Consider the following 25024-nt stretch of genomic DNA (forward strand, 5'->3'; position numbering starts at 1 on the left):
CTTCTGCTTTCAAGTCCCAAGCACCTCCCGGGCAAAGAACACCCAAGATCTCATTTACCCAGAATACAGGATGGTCCTGATCATACTCAACAATACTACACAGAGATCCAAATACATTTCCTGCACTGGGATCCCTTCCAAATTTTTGTCAGGCAGCCCCGGAGGGAAGTAATTCATTTTCAACAGATGAAGTCATCATGTCTCCAAAATCTGCTTTGGCTGCCACAGATGTGAGCAGGTACAAAGCAGAAGGAAAGAACCAATGCAGCTTTCGGAGGCAGATCAGGAGAGAGAGTATTTTCAAAAAAGCATGAGCAAGAGGTTGAGACCATTTCCTTCAGCACATTGTTGGACATCCTCCATGGGCCTTCACGCAGCTCACAGAGCCACAGAACAGATGAACCTGCTGCTGGCAGCATCTCCACAGTACAGGGCATGGACTCTTCCCTCCTCAGAGATGAAAGGCTCCAAACAGGATGTTTCACTGAAGTGAATCTGGCATCATCATTCCCAGATTTCACTTCAGTAGCTTCAGTAGTGGATAGTAATGTTTCTTGGCTGGACAAAGCACAAACCCAAACAGAAATGGAGGATCATGGAATGTCCTGAGCTGGGGGGGGACCCACAAGAAACACACAGACACCCCAACAACCCCACCCTGGGCATCCCTGGCAGCGCTGGCCAAAGGCTCCTGGAGCTCTGGCAGCCTCAGGGCCGTGCCCATTCCCTGGGGAGCCTGGGCAGTGCCAGCACCCTCTGGGGGAAGAACCTTTTCCTGATATCCAACCAAAAACTCCCCAGTATATATTTCAGGTTTAAGAGGGAGGGTGCAATTCTGTATAGGGACATTGTGCCCATGTGCCCAAAGAACCATGTGGCACAGAATCTCCCAGACACTTCAGGACAGGCTTCTGGATAAAGAGGGCACCATGGTACATCTGTGAGATAGCAAAGCTCATCCTGATTCTGGATCCCACTCCCCACTGACTGAAAATGCTGTCCTAAAAATCAGCTCTTGCTGCCCATTCGGCCACTGCTGCTGCACAGAAGGCTTCAGGGAAGTGATCTTGTCCCATTGCTCCTGTCAGTGCAGACTTCAGACAGATCCCCAGAGGAAGGCAGCCTGAGGCTGTGCTGGGACCAGTCAGCAATGCCACTTGTCTTTGGGGCCACTGATCAATTCCTGGTCTTGTTCAGCAGTGTCAGCATAGCCTGACACTGTGGGGACTTTCCCAGGTCATAACCTCTTATTTTAGCCCACAATTAACTCATTTTCCTGAATTACATCCCACAACTCCAGGTATGCTGATACACAAAACCACAACTCACCTGCAATACTTGTTATCCCCACCACTTAGCTGGTCAGGGAATGGCACAGGTGTACCTCTGCAATGAGCTGTAGTGTCCAACTAACCCCATTAAAATAACTTTTGTTTGAAGAGAAAAGTAACTGTATGACATCCATAAACCCTCCAAAATACAATTACATAGCAAATAGACTAAGGTAACTTTACCCTACTTGCTTTTTCAGATACAATTAATTTTTCCTTCTCTTCTGTGTGAACTTATTCTGAGGGTCTGTGCTCTCTCCTGAAATCTCTTTCTCACAACCACTGCAGAGGCACCTTCTGAATTCCAACCTAACCCTAGCCCCAGAGCTGTTGAATATTATTCATCCTAGGGATCAGCAAAGGACCAAGGACTTGGTCTGAATACAGAAGCCACAGATTTTTGATATGCTTCCAGATTTCTCACAACCCGGTCCCACGATGGCAGGCTGGAGATATTTTCTGGGAGCACTCCAGCACTTGGCAAGACTGAAGATGAATGAGGATGGGGAAATTGGCCAAACTCTTTCAGAGCAGAGTACTGTGTTACTTATCACAGTAGATGCTTTGTCTAAACCCAATGACACAGTGCATTGAAGACAAACTGGCAACCCTTATCTTCCCAGTGTATTTTGAAGTAGCATTTATCTCCCCACCTTTTGTCATTGTGTCACACACACACACACACGAATGAAGTGTCATGGGACCAGTGGCAAATCCTGCTCCCCAGTTTAAGGAAGTGGAGGCTCCCATCGTGTACTGGGTGACCTGCATTGCTGCTGAGCCTCACTGAGCCTGAGCCTCCTGTCACCAAACATTGTTTCTCTGGGCTTTCCAGCCTCAGAAGGTTTTTACAATCTAGGTACTTCCATAAATGTTCTACAGAAGTCACCATCCCAGAACTCAACTCTGGTTTGTATCCCAGAGCACGGAAGCTTGCACAAGGAAAATACAGCTCTCTGCTAAGCTCTGGGGCTGCCTGAAGGGTGCATATCCAATCTGAGCATTCCAAATTCCAGCTTAGCAGCAGCGTGTGATATCGACTTGTGCTACAGGATCTGTCTGCAGGAATTCCACAGAGTGAGGAATTCCATGTGCTGCCAGAGCCGGGCCCACCGTGGGCACAGGAACAGGGCCCTGGAGCTCCACGTCGCTGCAGGGCTGCCAGAGCTGCAGGTGTGTGAAGGAATGAAACCACTGCCTCTGCTTCTGGTGGGATCTGAACTCACAGGGTATTTTCAAAAAACACAGAGTTCACTCATCTGCTTGTTGGGATGTGCGTGAGCCAAGGTCACTCCAACACTTCTCAGTTGGTTTGGAGCCCTGGCATTAACCCTAACAAGATAAACCAGTGTGCACTTAACCCACCAATAACTCCAGTAGTGTTCCCACACCCAGTCACATACGTCATGAGAATCCGTAGACTCCATTTAGGAAAAAAGTCTCCTCTTTTCTATTTAGGAAAGTGTTCAAAGTAAATAAGCAAAAATCCTGACAATGGAAATACTTGCTCAGGATCACAAACTCTTCCCATCACTAGTGTATGGAAAAGAGATGCCCACGGGACAAACATAGGTTACCACTGATTTCTGTTTTGCCATGCCCAAACCTCCCTGGCTCAAAGCCAAAGCAATAATCAGTATCTGTGCAAGATCTTTCCCAAAAGCAAATCTTGGCAGTCAAATTTTCAGGTTACCACTGATTTCTATTTTGCCATGCCCAAACCTCCCTGGCTCAAAGTCAAAACAATAATCAGTATCTGTGCAAGATCTTTCCCAAAAGCAAAGCTTGGCAGTCAATTTTTCTCTACTTTAATCTCTTTTGCTACACTTTAGCTCCTGGTGGTTTTTGTTCTGAAGGAGAAATGCTTGAGAGGGTTGACTGAATGAACTCTGAAATTCACACCCTGGCAAATTGGACTGATTTCCTAAATCCATAATTACAACATTCCTCAGAGATATGCATTCTTTCAGAGTGAACAAGGGAAGATTAGTTTCCTGTTTCTTCCCATTTACATGACTTCTCCGTCAAGAGGAACTTTTTTGTTTCTAAACAATCCTCTGTTTATGTGGTTCTCTTCTTGGCAGGAACTGGGGAACTAATCTTGCCTAAAAGTAGAATACAGCCAAACTATCAATTGCCAGCAGCCTGATTATCTGTGTGCAAGGCAGCTGATTTGCGCAGGCTTTAGAAGCCAGTATCTATCAGTGAGCACTCAGACAGGGACCGATCGATTACAGAGGGTTTAAATAATCTGGGATGATTATTGAATGGCTGGATTGTTTTACTGCTGGCTGGGTAAGAAGGGCAGAGAGGGTCTGTGTGTGTGTGAAGGCTGAAAACTTAGTGCCACTGGGCAAAGAGAGCCCCCACACCTGCACAGCCCCAGCTCACAGCAGCTCGCATGGGGTGAGGGCATTGCAGGGCTCCTGCCATGGAGCTGCAGGTAAGAACTGGCTCCCACCTGCAAACAGAGTACATGCAGAGCCCTTGTCTGCTTTGGTTGTTATCAGTGAATCCATCCTCTCCTTCTGTGCTACCCTGGGAAGCAGGCAAGCTCCATGTCTCATCTTCGCCCTTGCCTTTCTCTATTTGGCTGCACAGGCCAGTGTCAGGGCTCTTGACAGGGCTCCCTTGGTCCTGGAGCAAAAGGAACATGAGGATTTGCCTGTTTGAAGTGAGCCTGTCCTCATTTTTACTCTGTGGCTCTGTGGAATACAAACAGGAGCTGGGGTTGTTCAGCTGGGAGAAGAGGGGACTCTGGGGGGACCTTGTTGTGGCCTTTGGGTACCTGAAGGGAGCTTATGGAAAAGACAGAGTGACTTATACAGAGATAGTGAGAGGGTGAGGAGGAACAGTTTTAAACTGACAGAAGGAAGATTTTTATTAGATATTAGGGAGAAATTCTTCCCTGTGCTGCCCCTGGATCCCTGGAAGTGTCCAAGGTCTGGTTGGATGGGGCTTGGAGCACCCTGGGATAGTGGAAGGTGTCCCTGCCCATGGCAAGGAGGTTTGAACAAGATAATTTTTAAAGTCCCTTCCAACTCAAACCAGTCTGAGATTATGTGACTTTTACTCTGTATTTGCTGCAGTTTGCAGTATCCTGGACACCACTCCTGATGTTGATTTTAGGGACCTGGTATGTTCCACACATTCCTATAAGGTGTTACATGATCATCATTCCTCTACAGTTTCATACTCCTAGGATGCTTTTCCCACTTGGCAGAACTAAACCTCCCCCAGCACACCCCAGTGGAGCTGAACAGCTCACTGATGCTCTTAACTCCTTAATCTAACACTGACCTCTCAACCTACAGCCATAAGCCAATTAGCTCTTCTTTATACCATACCAAATCTCCTTCTGATGAAGCTGTGCTGGTGAGTGAATGCCTGCTAGTGACAGAAATGTAATTACAGTGCTTAGCAGCATGCTGGCCCTGGCTGGTGGCAGGGGGCTAAGGTCAGAATGTATCTCTAACACACCAAAACAATTTAAAGGAGATTTTTCCTACCCAGTGTGTTCTCTCTAGTTTCCTCTCTTCACTCTCCAGTACTTAATTAGTTTGCACATTAAGGCTATTTGGCCATCAACTTTAAGACTGAAGTCCTGAGCTTTCCAAGGATCCCTTGCCAATCCCTTCCTGAAGCAGAATCAGACACTCAGCTCTGTCAATCCCCAGCTTGGCCCTGTAGATCCACACTTCAGTAAATGGGGGCTGATTTTATAAAATTATTGAACAAACACATCTTACATCACTCCAGAAAAATTTTAGCTGACTTGTAGAATTATTTTGGACATTTTTGACAATTTGGTAGATTGGACAGCAAATTATGGCAGTTTCTCTTGGCTTCTTTGTACCTACTGTAGTATTACACCAGAATTCATCAGCATCTTTGTGCTTAACCATAATTTATTTATCTAGCAATGGCTGGATTTGTTATGAATAAAACTACTACAATTACAGTAGACCCACCTGCCCTCCACGTCTTACAGAGAATTAACACAGCCTAAGCCATGCAGGGAGTAGTTGGAAGTATTTACATTTAACTGTACACATCATCCTTTGACAGACCCTTCCTTAGCTGGGGAGGCACAGAACATGCTGCATGTTTGGCTTTTCCTGTGTGCTTGTCCCACAGCAGCTGGGGGTTTGTTCAATGCAAAGTTCCCATTTCTTTCAGCCCAGCAGGGCAAACCTCATTAGTACAGGTGCACATTTGCTTGCTCTCTCCCAAGAGCAGAACACAGCTGCAGAACTGAATCACAGTCATGGAATCAGAATATCCTGAGCTGGAAGGGAACCACAAGGATCACTGAGTCAGTCCAGCTCCTGGAATTACAGGAGCTGTTCCTGAGATGGTCACAGACATGCCTGTTCTCTGCACCAGCCCCATCAGTCATCCTTTTGCTTTCCAGTAACTGGTGTTGTTTCAGCTTCCCATCAGTATATGACCCCATGACAAACTGACCTGAAAAACAGAAGGAGATCAATATTTTGCCTCCCACTTTTCCTCCTATTACAAACTCCAGATTGTCCATGGTTTAATATTCCCTTTAAGCCACGTTGTGGCTGTGTGCTCTCCCCAGAGACCTCCAACAAGAATAGTGAATCCAAAGAAAATGGCACAGGGAAAAAGCAGAATGAGTGTCAAAGCAGTCACCCCCACTGAGCTCCTGCCAGTCCCTGAACAGGGGACAAAATGCAGGGAGAGGAATAGAAGGAGAAATGGGAGCTACAAGTGGATACTGGGGGAAGAAAGGCTGCCAGTTCTGACCCGAAACAAAGCAATTCCCCCACTCCTGACTTCCCAAGAGAGACAGCAGATCTGAAACCTGTCACTACTCCAGGTGTAAACACCAGCTGTTCTGCAAAGGGGAAAAGGGAAAGAAAAATCAAACCTCTTTTCTGCATGGCAGCTGCTAGGGAGCTGCTTAAAGCTGTGGAAAGATAAATGCAATTCTTTTGCAGATGGTTGAACTGGCAGACTGCAGGCAAAACCAGACCAGGAGCAGCTCCTGCATATTCACACACACCCCCATACTGGGAGCTGCTGGGCTCCAGTGGCTCAGCACCTCAGCAAAAGCACCACGTGCAGCACCATGGGTGGGACCATGAACATTTATTTCAGCTGATGATTCCTCCCTGAGACTTCTAAGGCCAGAAGGAACAAAACAATCATCCACTGGTTTGATTTCCTGCTAAAGAAGTCCATAAGTACTAACAGGAGACACCACACTTTGGCTGATTAAACTCTTTTGGGTTTCCACCTTCCAGGAAAAGAGCCAGTCTGGGTTTGATGTTGGAGTGATGAAATCCATCCCATCCCTGAATAAACACTTCACTCCAACCAGAGAGAAAGAGGATTTTGCATGCAGCCTTATACTGAGAGGCATGTCACATATTAATCACCTCCAGAACATCGTTCCCATCCACAGAGCACACACTGCTTCATTCCCTGTGGATATTCAGTTCCTCACACTGCAGAGATGTTGCTGTACTCAAACCAATTGAAAAGTTCCCCTCAGCTCAGGGGTTTCAGGGAAGAACAGTGGATGTAGGTATTTGCAAAGTGGTCTTTTTGACTCCTTGTCCTTATTGAAGACTCCCCAGAGCAGGAGTGCTGGCCAGGTGTTCTGGCCACAAAAAAACCTTTGAAAAAATTGATAGCATTCTACCCTTTAAAATACCTTTAAAAATCTCCTCATTGAGTGTAACAGCTTTTACATTTTATTCCAGAGGTAGCTATGTTTTAATTGAAGTCAAAATGGTTCTGTACAGAAAAAATCTTGGCATCAGCCACTGCCATTTAAAAATTAATTTGTCAAATAAATAAGATTACATCAACTTCTTGCTGCAGTGTAAGGTAATTTACACCTATTAAGTACCAGGAATTGTCAATGTTTTTGCAATGTATTACACAAAAAGAAGGGCAGATTTCTGAATATTTTCTGTAAACAGCATAATAACCCTTGAACTGTAGTGCAACTGGAGTTCTGCATTTCCTAGGAATTACCAGCATCTGACCCCTACTCACCCAGAAAAGGAGCTGGCACAGTGCTTGATTTTCATGGTCAGAAATTTTAAAATAAATAAGTTATCTCACTGTCCCAGCTGGAGGAGCACAGAAATCAGCTGCAGGCTCTCCCTGTGCAGAACACGGGAAACAGCTGCCCCCAGAGCCCATCTCTGCATCCTCACAGGACCACAAGAGACTGAGGAACTGCAGGACAGGGGCCTGAGGAAAATGAGGGCACTTTTCTGGGACGTGCATCCCTGCACCCTCCTCTCAAACCACACTGGAAGGTCAGAGTGGTCTCAGTCAGTGCAGAATCAGAGAATTGTGGAATGATTAAGGTAGAAAAAGCCCTCTAAGATCATCAAGTCCAACCATCAACCCAGTACCAGCCACATTTACCACCAGGCCACGTCCCCAAGTGCCACATTCATGTATTTTTTGAACAGTTCCAGGGATGGTGACTCCATCACTGCCCCGGGCAGCCCATTTCAGTGCTTTACAGCCCTTTCCATGATTTTTTTTTTCCTAATATCTAATCTGGCCATTCTCTGGTGTGTTTTGAGGCTGTTTCCTCTCACCCTAAACAAGAGGCCCCTGCTCCCCAGGAGCACTCACAGAACAAGTGACATCTTTCCAAACAGCAGTGCTTTTCTGAGCACCAGATTTGGAAGAGTTTCAGATGTTTAATTTTGAGAAGTTAAGGGATAGTTTCCCTGTGCAAACACTAGCACAGAACAGTTTGGGATGTAACAGCAAAAAGCCCCTTGGCTTAAGGTCTCAATAAAAGTGAAAATCCCACTTCTACCCATTCCCTTTCCTGGACACCTCACAGTGGTTATAACACTGAGAGTCCCAAATAAACCAATGGGTTTGAACCCTGCCCTGTGCTGCTTCCAGTCACTGTCCCCAGCAACAGCTGCAGTGCTGGCAGTGTCACCCAGTTCTGCTCCACAGGAGAAGGAGTTTCATTGCAGGAAAGTCCAAACACACACACGGAGGTTTCTTGGTATAACTTCTTGGTATGTTTGAGATAACATTTTAAACTGATCTAATTACAAGACCCCCAAAACACTGGTGAGAAAACAGCACTGAGAGCAGGGCAGCAGAACCATCCTACCCCCAAGTTCTCTGTCAAACTGAGACATTTCAGATCACCAAAACACAGGCGTCTGGTGTTATTTGAGATGTCTTGGTGCTCCAGCTGCCCTCTGAGACAGAAATGTCTTGGGCAGGGCCCTTGTCATGCTGCCAACCTTCTGCAAGTGTCTCAGACACAGTCTGACACCTAAACCCTGCCAGAGGTGACACTTGCCACCAGAGTCACTCTCCTATCGTGCTTCTCATTGATATCACAGTTCCATGTGTGTTTACTTTTAGAAAGCATGGCATGGAAAAACTCCTTCCATGGAGAAACTCCTTCCATGTTTTTTAGTGATGTTTGTCCTACAGAATGTCCAGGGGAACACCTGCCCTCCACAAGCCCTCTTGCTGCTGGCCTGCAGTCTCTGGCAGGGCCTCCCTGAACACATCTGAGCAGAGCTACAGACCAGCTGTGCTGGGCTTGCTCTGCCCAGCTCGACCTTCTTTGTGCAGCTGCTGAGGCCAGGACAAACACAAAGCATGCCAAAACAGCACCACAAAGGCACACAGAAAGCAGACAGGAGCTTCATGCCCTGCCTCTTTTTCCCTGCCTGTCTCCCATCAGTATCCTCCCCACGTTCCCCTTCTTGTGAGGACAGGCACTCCCTGTGCTCCAGCAGCCCAGGATCCCTTAGGAAGGGAATGAAGAGCAAGCAGCTGGCACTGGGCACTGAGAGTCTCTCCCCTCCCTCTGCCCTCCAGGCATCTCCTCTTGGAGAAGGTGCTGCAAGGGGCAGCTCTCCTGGCTGACCAGGCCTGCAGCAGCCAGTGGGGATGAGGGCAGCCTTCGTAGGGTATGAAGAGGTTTGGATCCTTCTCCTTCCTCTCCTGCATCCTCTGCCATCCCTGCCTGGACACTGGCTCAGCCACTGAGTGCTGGCAGGCAGAGGGGGCAAAACCAGTTTGCCACAGGGCTGGAAACAGGTTTTATTGGCCCCACAATTAACTCCAGAGTTTCTGCTGTTTAAAGAAGCAGTCAGGATCACACCTGGGATTCATTCCACAGAGCAGGAACAGGAAAAATCTGTACTTGTACTGCCCAGGGTGAACAAAAGAAAATCCCAGTCCCAAAATGTCACTGGCCTACAATGGCCTGCAATGACAAGCTCCAAGCAAGGACATTTCCTGGTACCTCTATAAATCCTGATATCTTTACCTATATAATCACTAGAGCTAGTCATATCAATATAATTTATGTCTTTTTTTTATTGTTGCAGCAAAGAATTTGAAAAAAACCCTGAAATTGAAAAGAATTCCAAGAAGACTTCCAACCTCTTTGAACTTCAAATTGAAAAAAGCATCCAAAAATGATCCAATAATTCTGACTGAGAGTCTGTCATTGTGGAGTCTTTTGGGAGCTTTTTCTATTCCTCCAGGTGACCAGAGGTCACATTGTGTCTCATCCTCTGCCTTCAGTCCTTAATAGTGCCTGACCAGGCAAAGCTTGGGAGATCCAAACATTATGTGAGCCTCAGGTGAACACAGGGATGGGACACACAAAAAATGTGAGGGCTCCTCAGCTCCATAAGGAGCCTAAGGAATTTTTTTGGTAGAAGATGTCAAGTCACAGGTGAAGCTCTAACCTTTGGTGAAACTGTTGCCCAGAGCAGCTGTGGCTGCCCCTGGATCCCTGGCAGTGCCCAAGGCCAGGCTGGAAAGGGTTTGGAGCAGCCTGGGACAGTGGGAGGTGTCCCTGCCATGGCAGGGGTGGGACTGGATGGACTTTTAGGTCCCTCCCAACCCAAACCATTCTGGGATCCTGTGATTCTATGAAGCTCTGAGTGAACTTTGAGCCATTCCCTCCTGTAAAGCCCAACCTTTCAAAAACAAATAAAGTCCTGGACAGTGTTAGTTTTTGCGCTGAAAACCAAAGCTTGCTCAAAGATCCTTCCTTTATTCCTTCCTTTTCTGCCAGCAGCAGCCACCAGCCTGCACAGGTTGTTATTTCAGCTTCCTGCAGATGCACAGGTACAGATTCCCATCACTTTCAACTGATGCCAGAGACAGGGATCTCTGATAGCACCAAGTCAGGCTGATAACAGGCAAGTTTCAGCACCACTCGGCTGATAATTACACAGTTGTGAAAAATACACCAGTTGGCAACAAGCAGGAAATACAGAGTTTACAATCCTTTGGAGTGCAAGACAACCCTCTGCCCCAGAGCAGAATGCAGCTCTGTGCTCTCAGGGCTTACCAGGTACCACACATGCACTTCCCAGAGATATCCTGAGCCTCCTGTCTCCAGAGTGGAGACTTGGGAGCTTCATCCCACTCTCCACCATCAACAGAGACCCCTTCCCCACACACACCAAAGCACATCCCCATGAGAGAATCATGGAATCTGCTGAGTGGAAGAGATCCACAAGGATCCGAGTGTCCAGCCCCTGGAGCTGCATGGAAAAGCCCAACAGTTGTCTTGCTTTGCTGGTGTGTCCTGTGGTGTGTGCCTGAGCCCTCAGAACATCAGCCCGGCCTGTTACCCAGAGCCCACGCTGACCCTTCAGGGGATTTTCAGAAATCCCTAAAGGCTGCAGAATTCAGCCTGAGAGGAGTTACAGAACAGGAGCAAACACTCACCATGGGGCTGCAATTCCAATACTGGCTTATCACCATGGAATTTCATGTTGTTTCATTGTCACATTTGTATTTATTGTAGATCAGGGCACTGAATTTTAAATTAATGTCTCACTCATATAGATAGAAATACCAGCAACAAGAAATGATGGAAGTCTGATTTCACCAGGACTAGTGAGCTTTATACTTACTCTTAAAAACAAAACTAAGTCTATTATGGGATAACTATTTCATTAGATTGTTAATACTGAATATGCATGAGTGTGTGTGTGTGTACAAGTATTTATTTTCACCTAAGTATAAGCTCTTTCTTGCATGAAACAAGAATAGGTAGTACAGAAGGTCCAGCAAAAGCAACAATTTTAATACATATATAAGAAATTTCTATTAAAAAAAAGAAACAAAACAAGTCATACCATGATTGCCTGAACTCTCTTGTTTATACACCAAGAAAAACCCACCCAGCTCCCTTCTCCTTGTGCTGTTAAAATTACTTGTGTCCTGTAGCACAAGACAGAGAGGTCACAACATCGTCACCTGTTGAAAATGGTCAGAACATGCACAGGAAATCTAACATTTATCCCAGTTTCCTCACACACCTTGCTAGCTGCTGATTACAGCCTCCTTTCCCCCTTCCTTGTCATTAATTAATGTAAATACTTGTAGTGTGCACTTACAAGTAAGTGCAGGAAAGTAAAATAATGTATTTGATAATCTTATCTAAGTCATAGAATCACAGAGCCATGGAATATCCTGAGCTGGAAGGGACCCACAAGGATCATCCAGTGCAGCTCCTGGCCCTGCACAGGCACCCCAACAATCCCACCCTGGGCATCCATGAGAGCTTTGTCCAAACGTTCTATTTGGCTCCAGCCAAAAGAAAGCATTTTCAAAGATGTAAAAGGAGTTAAAATACAATTGTTCTCAATTGGCCTTCCTTGCATTCACAATTTGCTTTCAAAGTGTTGAGAAAGTGCAGAACTGTGATAGCAGGACTACAACATCCAGAGCTGGCTATGCTAAAACATCTTCAAATAACCTCCAAGCAAACAACCTGTGAAATCCACACTCACCTGAATGTGGTCTGCCCAATTCTCCTCAGTCATGGTTTTCTGAAAAGACAAAATCACTGCTGAGCCATCTTAGGAAAGGGAGGATGTTCCACACAGCAAACTAGAAATGAACACCTCATTGTCCCCACTGGCATCACCTGTGACCAAGGAATGCAACCTGGACACACAGGACACCTCAGATCCTCAGTGCCTCCAGCTGGTGCATGGCAGAACACAGCTTGGATGAGGGAACTCTCACACCACAGCACATGAAGCATAAAAATTCCTGTGCAGTTTGTGCCCCAACTCATCTCTCCAGCCAGCCATGGGGAGCCATCCTGAGGGCTCCAGCCAAGGGAAGGATCTCAGGGGTCATCTGCAAGGCTGAGCCTTCAGAATATAAAAATACAATTTTCTCAACAGTCAAGTAATGAAAAATCCTCTGGAATCATGGGGTCTGGGAAAGGAAACTGATAAGTTAATATTCCCATTCTAATGCAGTTCAGAACCAAACTTGGGGAGAAACTCAGAAAGGGACCTGCTCTCCACTCTGCCAAGAACTGCATGAGACCCACCATGAGTCTCACCCCCGAGCTGGCAGAGGAAACAGGGAGTGTCAGTGTCACTTTTATGGAAAGATACAAGAGCAAACAGCAAGCAAGAGCCTCAAAGAAAACAGCTTTGAGATATTCAAGTATATCATTTAAATATTAGTGAGATAAAGGAGACATTTAACCAGAGCTCAGACACAGCTGAGAATGGTAAACAAAGAGCACCAAAGAACTCTCAGAAGAAGGGACTGTGTCCAGAAACAGCTGCCAAATGTACCTTAATGGAAATAACTGGCCAGCTTGGATACTTTAAAGCAAGCAAATTCTCCAAAACAAAGGAAGTGGAAGGCCAGAGAGAGCAGAACACCAGATCACGAATCCATTCCCTCTGCTAAACAAATACACCTGGAGAAATGCTCTCTGCTCCCTCTGTGGATGACCAGGCTCCCTACACTGATGTCATCCAACATGAAAGCACTGAGATGCAGGAGGCTGAAGTGCTCCATCCTCCCCAGCTCCTCTGGCAGTGGGCTTGGCTGGCAGCAAACACAATCAGAAGCTTCCCTGATGTACTGGGAGGGCTTGGGAGCAAAATTTGGGGGAAAAAAAACTTGTTCATAAACTATTAATACACTTTGATTATCTCAATTAAGTTATTAAAAATTTAAATGTAACCAAATTCCCCACACACAACACAGCACGTACCTCAACAAATCTCTTGTAAAAGAGGTAATTCAGGGTTCTCAAATGCCGCTGATTTATGACATTAGGGCAGAGAGCTGAAAGAAGGAAAAAGACATTTAAGTACAGAGCATTTCCTGGAAATTTTACTGTCTAGACATTACACTTTTCCTTCCCCAGTGTCAGACTGGGTTTGTGGAAGGCAGGATGCCCTCACCCTTGGAACAATGAGGGACAGACTCACACACTGTCAGCTTATCTCAAGTATAAACTGTTATTTACACTTTCATCCGTGATTAGCAATGCTAATTCTTGAGTCTGATATCTCTGCTTCCACCACCCCTGAGCGATAAGATCCACTCTCTGGTTCAATATGCTCCACAGTCAATGACTTCACACCTTTAATTAGGCAGCATCCTCACATGGGCACCGCCTCAGTCTCTAGAGGCTGCATTCTTTCGGGTTTAATTGGACCTGTGTTGTTAATTCATTCAAGCAGTTGTGAACAGCTCACTCAGGATGTAAACTTGTGGCTGAAGTTTATCCGATAAAACGCAGATCCATGAAAGAGGCTCCACATCCACACAAAGAGGGTGGGGAATACTGCTTTGCTGAGCTAGCAAGCCACAGTTGTTGTTATTATTTTTATTGCTGTGACCTTCATTAGATATGGCTCATTACAACTGCATAACTCAAGATCTTCACATAGCACCTTGTTTTGAAATCCAGAGCATGGAGAGATAAAGGCTGGAGATTAAAGACAAAGTGGCATTAGCACAGGTATCTGTCAGTTCCTGCTGGATGCTGGGCTGCCTGTACAGAAAAAGGCTTCACCAAAGCCTTCCTTGGGCTTTCAGATGGGGCCAAAACCTCACTGGGAGCCAGAGAGAGCAGGGCCAGCAGTCACAAACAGCCACAGACAACAGGAACATCAGGAACATTAAATTCTCTGTAGCCTCCCTTGAATTAGCACCCACAGGGAGAAAGTGATTCCTAATCCCTTTGTGTGTCCCACACAGGGCATGCCCAAGGACTAAACCCCAGGAGAACAAAGAGTGATCTCTGGATACCAGAGCCTGGGATCAGAGGGGTGTGGATTGATGTGCCACTGGTTACAGCAGCTCCTCAGAGTGCCCTGAAACATCACCTCAGAATGTGAGCATTTCCATCTCAAACAGAAATGCTTAATGCTGTTATTTTCAGGTTAATCTTCCACAGTGTGGCAACAAATCCTTCCCCTCAAAGCATCTGAGGAAATCCCTGCAATTATCACGCAGGATATTGCACCAGTAAATATGGTGATCTTTCTGGATATTGTCCCAATATCTGGAGGAAGACTCATCAGCTCACAGAAAGGAACATTCTCTAAAGATATAAGATCAACGTAAAAATTAGTAACACCACCTCCTAACTTAAAGTTTTCAAAGTTCTTCAGAAAGAACCATGGCATGACCCCTCCAGGCCACCCAAAAGATCCACTGAACAGCTTTTTCTTTGAGCTTCTAAAGAAAATATCCAAAGCACAGGCTCTGGCAGAACTGGGGCGTTGAATGCTTGTGGAAAAGACAGAGGAACGTGGATGGACTGGAAACATGTTTAAAGGCACTGGTGATATATTTTATTCTGATGGAGCAGAGGAACTGAGTTTGAATCTGGGTTTCTGTATTTTATTACAAAAAACAGAGAAGGATGAATCAAAAACACACAGAGAGGTTGGACAGAGAACAGACTGAGAACAGGAGAAGGACCTGGGGGTGCTGTGGTTGAGAGCTGGACCTTCCCCAGCCCTGAACCTCCTGCCCTGGGCTGATCCCCAGCGTGGGCAGCAGGGCAGGGGGGATTCTGCTCAGGGGAGACCCCACCTGCAGAGCTGCCCCAGCCCTGGGCCCAGCTCCTGTTGGAACAAGTCCAGAGGAGGCCATGGAGCTGCTCCAGGGGCTGGAGCCCTCTGCTCTAGAGCCAGGCTGGCAGAGCTGGGGGTGCTCACCTGGAGGGGAGAAGGCTCCAGGGAGAGCTCAGAGCCCCTGCCAGGGCCTGAAGGGGCTCCAGGAGAGCTGGAGAGGGACTGGGGACAAGGATGGAGGGACAGGACACAGGGAATGGCTCCCACTGCCAGAGGGCAGGGATGGATGGGATATTGGGAATTAGGAATTGTTCCCTGGGGGGGTGGGCAGACCCTGGCACAGGGTGCCCAGAGCAGCTGTAGCTGCCCCTGGATCCCTGGCAGTGCCCAAGGCCAGGCTGGATGGGGCTTGGAGCAGCCTGGGACAGTGGGAGGTGTCCCTGCCATGGCAGGGGTGGGATGGGATAGGCTTTGAGGTCCCTTCCAACCAAACCAGTTGGGGATTCTACGAAAAACATGAGGACGAAGGGTAACTTGTTAAGAGAGACAGCAGAGTGGAGAGCTGTGGTGGTATTTAACACCTGAGTTAAAACACTCTGGAGGAAAATCACCATGGAAGTCAGGAGCAAAAAAAGGGAATAACCTCCTCCAAAGGCATTCATGCCAAGTTGTACAAGTCATTCCCTTGTTTCTACCAGAGCATCTTCTGCCTGGTGAGGACTCCCAGGCCTCAGCTGGGGCTCTCACTGGTGACTGCCTGGACATGGGCTGGCAGCTCTTCAAGCCCTGAGGATGTGTGGCCAGCTGTGGCTCACCTGTGCAGATGTGTGGCCAGCTGTGGCTCACCTGTGCAGATGCGGCCGTACAGAACCAGCTGTGGCTCACCTGTGCAGATGTGGCAGTGCAGAGCCAGCTGTGGCTCACCTGTGCAGATGTGGCCGCGCACAGCCAGCTGTGGCTCACCTGTGCAGATGTGGCAGTGCAGAGCCAGCTGTGGCTCACCTGTGCAGATGTGGCAGTGCAGAGCCAGCTGTGGCTCACCTGTGCAGATGCGCGGCCAGCTGTGGCTCACCTGTGCAGATGTGGCCGTACAGAGCCAGCTGTGGCTCACCTGTGCAGATGTGGCCGCGCACAGCCAGCTGTGGCTCACCTGTGCAGATGTGGCCGCGCACAGCCAGCTGTGGCTCACCTGTGCAGATGTGGCAGTGCAGAGCCAGCTGTGGCTCACCTGTGCAGATGCGCGGCCAGCTGTGGCTCACCTGTGCAGATGTGGCCGCGCACAGCCAGCTGTGGCTCACCTGTGCAGATGTGGCCGCGCACAGCCAGCTGTGGCTCACCTGTGCAGATGTGGCCGTGCACAGCCCTCTCCTGCCCTCTGCTGCCCCGCAGCGCGGCGCTCCCGGCAGCGCGGGGCCGGCCGGGGGCGGTCACACGGACGGAAATCCCACGTTAAACCAAACGGACAAGTGGGTGCTCAAGCGAGGGAAACATTCCTCCTGGATCATGTTAAAAAACCTCTGGAAGCCCGCGGCAAACACTCGCTCACAGCGCTCAGAACCGGAGGTGCTTGTCTGTCACTGTCCCAGTACAGCCCCCCGGTACCGGGGCTCGCGGGTACCCCTCTCTCCCCTCTGTCCCTCCACTTGGATCTCCCTCATTGGCACGGAGGAACTAAACACAACAGATGAGGCTGTTGCACTTCTTCGAGCAGGATCCTGTCTACCTCAGACTTGGGAATTGTCAACGAAAAACATCACTGAGCTCTCTCGGTGTCCTCCTGGCTGTGCCAAGCCACAGCAGAGAACAGACTCAACCATGCCAACTCTGGGACAAGGCTGTTCCCTCACCTCTGAGGTCTGTTTTGACTGAAACTTGCATTTGTATAGTCGATCTCACAGGGTCTCCAAAGACTATTAAGTAATTAGCTTAGAAAAACTACAGGCTCGTTAAGCTAGAGCACACTGACCCAGGTGTGAGGAAAGACTCTATAAACCTCAATTTCCTCAATCACACACCACTTCTGCCCAGCTTCTTCCTCCCCCAATAAGGGTAATTAAATGAAATCCACACACAGTTTATTGGGACACCTTTGGGACTTGGAGGAAAATATCCCACTTCCCATGCCCTGTTTGGGAGTTAACAGGAATACTGAAATACAGCTCTGGAAGAGAACAGGAGGACTAATCTGAGGGGATTGCTTTATGGTTTTGTTTTCTTTCCCTGAGGTGTGAGATCTTTTTTTAATTGGGCCACCTTCTATCTGGCTCTGATATTTAGGGCTGGCAGTTCCCAGGAGTGTTCTCAGTTGCTGACAGACACCTCAGCTGGGTCTGGCAGTCGGTGGTGATTTACTGTGAGTGGGCAAGAATGAGCTCAAGCAGTGAAATCTCCAAGTCGATTTGGAACTGCAAGAACCGAGTCACACACAAGTTTGCCTTCTCATACCCAGAAACCCCATCCTCCTCCAGCCCTTCAAAGCCACTTCCCTCCCTGCTGCTGCTCTCAGGCTCTCACAGCGAGTGGGAGTCACAGGGAGGAGGAGACCGAAAGCAGCCACAGCATCAGACAAGCCCAGGTGAGGTGACAAGTCTGAGCTCTGCCTCACCACCAGCGTTTGGGGGAACTGCTCAGAACAAGAGAAATGAGGGCTTCTTTTATCTGTACACTTTGTCCAGCCTGCTTACTTTTTGTGCACTTTTCCCTCCCAGTCAGACTTGTTTTTACTAAAGAATGGAGAAAGAACACCCAGAAATTCAGCAAAAGGGAGGGGAGAGATGGGAAGACAAAGAAAGCCACATTATTCCAGCTGCTAGCATTTCCCAATTCAGTTCCAGCACACCCAGCACTAAGGCAGCAATTCCTCTGCAGGTATTCATCCCCTTCCAAAGCACTTCAAAGGAGACTGACAGCCACAGTTTAGCAATGTGTGAATTCCTGCTCACGGTATGATGTAAAAAATAAACACCTACTGTCCTGTATGGGACTGTGGGAGTCACCCAGCACTGGCTTTAGCTGATGTTCAAACTAGGTGCCCACATCCCCTCTCACACCAGCAGAGGTGGGCAGCCCTCTTGAGCAAGGACTTGCCCTGCACTGCAGACACTGCAGTCTGCACGGGAGAAAGGGCTGGAAGGACATTGGTCTGGAAGGACATTTGTCTGGAAGGACATTTGTCTGGAACGAATAGGGTCTGTATTTATCCCGAGGAATCTCCTCACCAGTGAATGGAGGACCAGAAAGATCTGGCCACTATCAGCAGCTACAACATCTGGAAAGCATCATCAGGTCGAAGCACGCTGCATCCCATGGAGTGCACCTGAGCCCAAAACATGCTCCTCTTTTAGATTTTTCTTTTCTTTAATTATTATTTATCAGGATTTTGCAAGTGAATAGTTACATCATTTCACTTCTACCATTATATCATGCCCTTGGTGGAACTTTCATAAGGAAAGAGGAACAACTCTTTTTTCTTTATAGATCATCAAAGACAACACAGCCAACTGAATGCCCAACACTGTCAAGGAGGGAAAACTACTGAAAACTAATGAATTCCTGGGAAGCTTTTAATTTCTAAATAAATCATTCCCATATGTCTCAGCTTTCACGAGAACGTGCTGGGTTTAATTACATCCACTTCTCTTCCAGTGAGGATTTGAAAGATTTATCTTGTTAACTTTTGAACACCAGTCTGAAGATAGGAAGATTAATATGCAATAGTGTTGCTGACAGGTGTAACAAGCCCACAATTTGTGGTTAGAAAACCCTTTTCAGTCCAAGAAAAGAGAATTGCATACCTTGGGTTGATGATGGGAACCTCTGCAGGGTAAAAGCTAATGGTGCACCTAAAAGGGTCTGGTGCAAGGCCCCAAAGAGAAGGAAAAATCACCAGTCCCCACTAAGAACCAAAGCAAAGCAGATTTTGTTAGAGACCTGCTGGTGAAGTGATGGAAAATGTGCCACTTCTCTTGCAAGGTTGCAAGAGCCTTAAAATTTCCCCCACCAACCCTAGTTTATGTAAAGAATACAAAGGGTTGTGAGGCTCCTGCTTCCCAAGGGTTATCTCCTCCCAGCTGACGCACCCACAGCTGAAGAAAACAGATCCCCAGTGAATAATGACTTGCCTCTTATGTGAGAGGAATGGAGTCATAACTCAGAGCTGACCATGGTGTGTTTATGCAGAGCCATGCTGAGGTCAGGATTTATTTCAGATCATGGCAGAAGCAGTCTATTAGTCACCAGCACTTCATTCTTTGACAGCACAAAGTGATAATTCCCATAACTCACCAGCTTTGTTTTTTCAATGTCGTTAATTAAACCCTGAAATTCCCCAGGATAAATGACAGCAAATATTCCTTGATGAACATGGAAGAAGACAAATTGACTTTTTTCTTTATTACTGAGCTAACTCCACAATATGTTGTAATATCCCATACCTGGGTCAACGTTGAATCTCTCCAGGAGCCTGAAGACCAGCTTACTGAGCATTCTGCGGTTAAATTTTTCGGGTTTGTACTTGGACAGGCCTTGGTAGGGTCTGTAACAACACCAGAGAGACACATCTGTGGCATCATCTAAAGGACAATTCCCAAATAGCAGACATTTAACAGCAGAGGGATTGGGGTTTGCAGGATGTTGAGAAGGACAGGCCCCTGCCTTTCCCAAGATACAATGAAAAGCCAACAGCACAACCACACAAATTTCAGTCAACCACTTGAAGCAAGTCCAGAGGCTCATTTTAAAGAAAGAGAAAGTGAGCAACTCCTTTTCATCTCCTTTTCAGAAGCTTTTCAGAGCTGACAGCAACTATTGCAGCTACACTGTACTCTGACTGTGCTGCTGGCTCTGAGTGACAGGAGTTATTTGAGTGAGAGGCAATTCAAAAGTGAAAACACACACCATGAGTTGATGAGCACAGGAAGGTTAACCACTTGCATCTCTTGTTTTTCTGCCACTTCATCACAGTGTTATCTTCCTGCCAAACCTGTACGACCGATACTGAAAGTCACCCTTGTCTGCAGCAAAGCACAAGAGGCTGATTGCTCCAACCTCCTCAGGAAAGTTTGATACTGCTCTGCTGCTGGGGTGTCCTGCACTGGTTTCATGTTGGCAGGAATGGAGCATCTGTCACTAGCAAGGATTCCTCTGTCCTACAGCCTGGGCCATTGGAGAAGGCTCTGACATAGCCACCAGAATTTTCCCTTTTTCAGCCAAAAAAGTCAACATATTGCACAGACACACTGCTTTGACCACAGACAGCCAGGGGACAGACACACTCTGCTCTGGCATCACCTTGGCCCCAGCTGTTCAGAAAGACAAGTGTTTCTACCTTGTGATGTCTCTGATATCGAAGCTGGGCTCACACCACGTGTCCAGCGTCTGCAAGAGCTTCCTTTGGAGCTCGGGATATTCTGCCACATATTCTTCCACCAAGTTAGCTTTATCCTGGAGCAGTAGTGGGGTACACATCTAGGAGAAGGAATCCTGTTAAAGCACCGTGCCCTGCCTTTGATCCCCACAGAGCATGAGAGCGAGTGCCAGCCCTGCCCCAGCCACCAGTGCTGCCTCCAGTAGCTGTGACATTTGTGACACAAGTGTGAGCAAAGCTTCAGTGCAGCAGAGTACTGATCTCTGCCTCAGTGAGGGGCACAGCCAGGATTTGTTACAGCAGTGGCTGCAGCTGGAAAAACCAGGTAGGAAGTGTAGTGGGGGATAATAAAACACTCTGTGCCTAACCTTGATGTAAAAGTACATCAACAACACAACAGGGACCTCTTGGGAATGGAGTAAAGCCTCAGGTGAAAGGCAGCAGGACTTGGAGGCCCCTGATGGATCTCCTGCTAATAAAAGGTGGATCTGATGACAGAGGAGCCTGCAGAGGAAATGACTCACCTTCTCTACATCTTGATCTGGCTGTAATTTCAGCTTAATACTCAGTATGGCTGCCTAGAAAACATGAAAAAGTTGTGTATTTAGAAGAACCCTAGAGTGGATAAATGGGCATTATTCCAAAGTGAAATAAAAATGCTGTTATACAAATTTTTAATGTATTATTTCTGCTATGTTGTCAAGCACAAATCCTGCAAATATTTGGCCACAAATATTTGGCCATATTCATTCCACAAAAGTACAAGAACACTCCTAGCAGAGCTGCATATCCTGAGTAGCAACAGCCTCTGGAGCAAAAATTAAAGATCAAGTTGTTGGGCAGAAAGCAAGTGAAGCACTTGGACAAAACCAGCTGGGATGGATATTTCCTATCAATGTCATGGTAAAAGCACCTGGCCCACCAAACCCTTCTGAGTGACCCTTATCAGTCTTGCTCTACCTTTGAAGTTTTGTAAAACAACTGCACTTTGTGAAAGCAACTCAAGATTTTAAACACCCTGAAATCAAAAGGTTACAGTTTCTCCAATTCCTGAGTCACTCCACAGCCCTGAAAGCACCAGGGTCACCACAGAATTGGTGGGAAGAATTGTATTTTTCCCTTTCATGGGATTGCCGAATCTTTGATAAGCCAAGACCTGCCATGTTCACAAAGTGCCTCCAAACCAGGATCTTCTAGAACCTGCTGGGGTGAACTGCAGGAACTCAAGCTCAGAAGAAGTGGCTCAGCCACTGCCTGTCCCATCCCAGCTGGGGACCACAGGAATGGAAGAAGCTCTAACTGTGCACTGCTTGGGAGGCACAGGCACGGATTAGGATTTACAGGAGGTGAGAATGTCTCATTTCTATAGTGTGTGAGAACACTTGGATACCAAAAACAGAATAAGCACTTAATGGGTGCCTTTAATATAGTGCCTTGTGTCAGTAACTGGGGCAATCAGGACAAGGAGCCTCAGATCTCATCCCTGCTCACAGCAGCAGCAGTGGATTACGTTCCCTTCTGAGGAATTCGTGCCTGTATTTCATCCACTGCATCACAGACTGAGTGTGCAAAAGCAGAGAACCAACGCATGCCATGGAGATTCAGCTGCTCTATCCTACTGCCCCACTTAGAAGTGGGAAAACAGTTTTTTCTGTTTGTTTTGTTTTGGATTTGGTTTTGGTTTTGGGGAGGTTTGGGTGGTTTCTTTTTTCTTTAACACTGCTTCATTGGAAGTCCAGGCTTTATCTTCAAAAGAGAAATCAAGAGAAGAACTTTAAGTGACAAAAAGAGGAATCATCATTAATGCAGAGACTGAACAGAAATACACAGGAGCATTGCTTAGCCCAGCTAAACCTCAACCAAACATCTCCAACTCCAGACTTGGTAACTATTCCACAAGTCACAGGCAAAGAGCTGCTTCTTTCCTCTCACATTCGTTTAACAACACAGTGTTCAAGCTGAGTGATTATTCTTAGGTTGAAGATTGCTGTTTCTCTTGTGGACATGAAAAAGGGGTTTGGGTCTCCAAAGCTTTGGCAGCTGGTTTTGCTTTCCTCCCAGCTCCTCAAGCTTGCTGAATCAAAAGAAATAATTAAAAAAAAATAATTTGCAACTCTCCAGGCCTTGTTTCATCATTTGACCTCATTAGTACCTCCTATTGTAGACTTAGTTTTAACTGCTACATCCAACAGCTCCCTAATGGCTTTTTAATGTTCAGATTAACCTAATTGCAGCACTGTTATCTACATAGCAGAGGTTTATCTCCAGCTCTACTAACTGTACAGGTGACTTAATCAGATGAACATGTGTGGTGTCAGGTTGGGTTTTGCTCTTTCTCTGGTTGGATATTCCACCCTGTCCCCAAGGGTGTAGAACAAGAGATGTTCATTTGTCCAGAGTGCAGGGAGCCCTCCCTTCCCTGCCCAGGCTTGGCAGACACAGCTCCCCCACAGCAGGCCTAGAGGACAGAGGAGCTCCAATCACACAGAGATTTATGGAGTCCTCACGGCTGAAGAAGACCTCTAAGATCACCAAATCCAACCATCAACCCAGCACCACCACAGTGTTCACTGCCAAGCCATATCCGGGGTGCCACATCCGCACGTTGTTTTGAACATTGCTCTGGGCAGCCTGGCCCATAAGCTGGTTTTGAACAGCAATTTAACATCCTCCAGCTGAAGCAGAGTGACGGTGCTGCTGGCAGAGCCTCCTGGCAGCAGGGAACACTCTGGGAGCAGGGCAGCTGCCTGGTCCATGCCTAAGCTAGGCATGGAAGGAGAAGCATGAGCTGGGCCCTGGAAACAGGCACCAGGCTGGATCAGGGTGCAGCTCCAGGGGCTGGGATGAGCGGGAGGCCAGCAGAGATAACATCAGCCTGTTTACAATGGGAATAGTAAGAGAAGAGATATGACTAACTGTAATAAAGATGAAAGTGCTTGGCAGCTGTGTCTGTGGTCTCAACTCCGAGCTATTTTAAGATTTTGTTTTGTTGTTATCGTGTTTTGAATTGTTTCATTCCGCAAACAAGTTTTGTGTAAAACGACCCTATTTTTACCAGTCTGTTTACAGCCGATAAGATCTCCAGCAAAGCAACACCTCATTCGCAGGCTCATTTTGACTCGGAAAACAAACACTTTAATGAGGCCGAGCAGGCTGTAACTGAACGGGTGAGAAACCCCCTCCCCACCCGGAGCCAGCCTTGCCCATCTGCAGTGCTGGGCTGGAAGGCGAGGCAGGGAAGCTGCAGTCTGACAATCCCGCTCATCCAGCTGCAGATCCTCGGGCTGGATCAGCAGGGCTGCCCAGATCCTGAACAGCAGGTACCCCACGGCTTCACCAGCTGGGCAGTAAGAGCCAAAACACGAGGCAGGATGCAGAAACATGTGCAAGCTCTGGGGAATGCTGAGATATTGACACCTATCAGGGTCTACTCACCCCCTCAAACCCCAAGACAGTATTATTGTCATGGCTGGTAGTACAAGGAACCCGTGCACAAAAATATGTTTCATCCACAGTGAGTGTCTAGCATCATCTAATAACAGCAATAATTATCATTACTGCAGCACACAATAGTGTTCAACCTGTACTAAACCCCCAGAGATGACAACAAACTGGTGGGAGACTGATCCCTCTCTTGCCTTGAACCCCCAGGTGTGCCCGGGAGCAGGATGTGATGAATGCACTGCATGCACTGCTTAGTGCAGGAGAAAAGCTGATGGCCACTGCCTGATGCAATTCCCATCCAAGCTCCTGAGTCTCCTCGTTCTTGGGGAGCTTTGGGCCACTGTTTGACTTAATGACAGTGAATGCAAAAATCCTATCTGGACATTTGGTAGTAGTTTTGTATCCCAAGGATAAATCCCTAAAATACAGCAGAGGGCTGATTGAGTCTGGGGCAGAATTGAAAGCTGAGCAACACTACCCTGAATTCCACCTAACCCAGGTGTAGGTGCACTGACCAAAGGATGAGGGAAGTTTCCCAAACCTGACATGTTGGGGCCCAGGCACGAGCACCAGAACACTCCTGCAGTCACGCGAACGCAACCCACGAGCATGGGAAAGTGGGGAGTGCTCAGGAGCACAGACACCCTGCACCCATACCTGCTCCTCTCGGCTTGTTTTGAATGCAGTTGGCTGTCTCATCGAAAAATGACTATTCTTTCCACGTACAGTACGAGGTGCAGGAAGCCACACAAGATCTTATCTGCAAGGGCATGTGCACTTGGGTGGTGTCTGCACTGACAATTTCTGCCGTTTTCCCACGGTGGGGTTCGCAGCAGAGGAATTGCCTCGCGCAGGAGAACTGCTTGGAGTGCTGAGGCAGGACAGACACCAGTGGCTGCTGCTGACTCCTGCTCTTGGCTCTGCTGCTGGGACAGCACAAACACAGAGATGGCTGTGCATGACTGAGTGCACTATTTCTGAACACATGGTGAGGGAATTTCTGAAAATCCAAAGAATAAACAACACTT

The 25024-nt window shown here is 47.4% G+C and overlaps 1 protein-coding gene across 21 annotated transcripts in view; it reads right to left on the reverse strand.

Moving 5' to 3' along the window:
• Positions 1-25024, reverse strand: part of EXD3 (exonuclease 3'-5' domain containing 3) — a 254263-nt gene that overhangs the window by 140674 nt on the left and 88565 nt on the right. For all 21 annotated transcript variants that reach the window (XR_010348975.1, XM_064393456.1, XM_064393451.1 and 18 more), the window contains 5 exons: positions 21077-21130; positions 20514-20653; positions 19621-19721; positions 13369-13442; positions 12134-12172 (listed from right to left, as the gene is read on the reverse strand). Coding sequence is in view for 20 of the 21 variants with exons in the window: in XM_064393456.1 (XP_064249526.1) it covers positions 12134-12172; positions 13369-13442; positions 19621-19721; positions 20514-20653; positions 21077-21130 (408 nt within the window). In the remaining variant the exon portion in view is untranslated. The remainder of the gene's footprint in view (positions 1-12133; positions 12173-13368; positions 13443-19620; positions 19722-20513; positions 20654-21076; positions 21131-25024) is intronic.

Source organism: Passer domesticus, chromosome 18 (assembly GCF_036417665.1).
Source record: "Passer domesticus isolate bPasDom1 chromosome 18, bPasDom1.hap1, whole genome shotgun sequence".
Classification (NCBI taxonomy): domain Eukaryota; kingdom Metazoa; phylum Chordata; class Aves; order Passeriformes; family Passeridae; genus Passer; species Passer domesticus.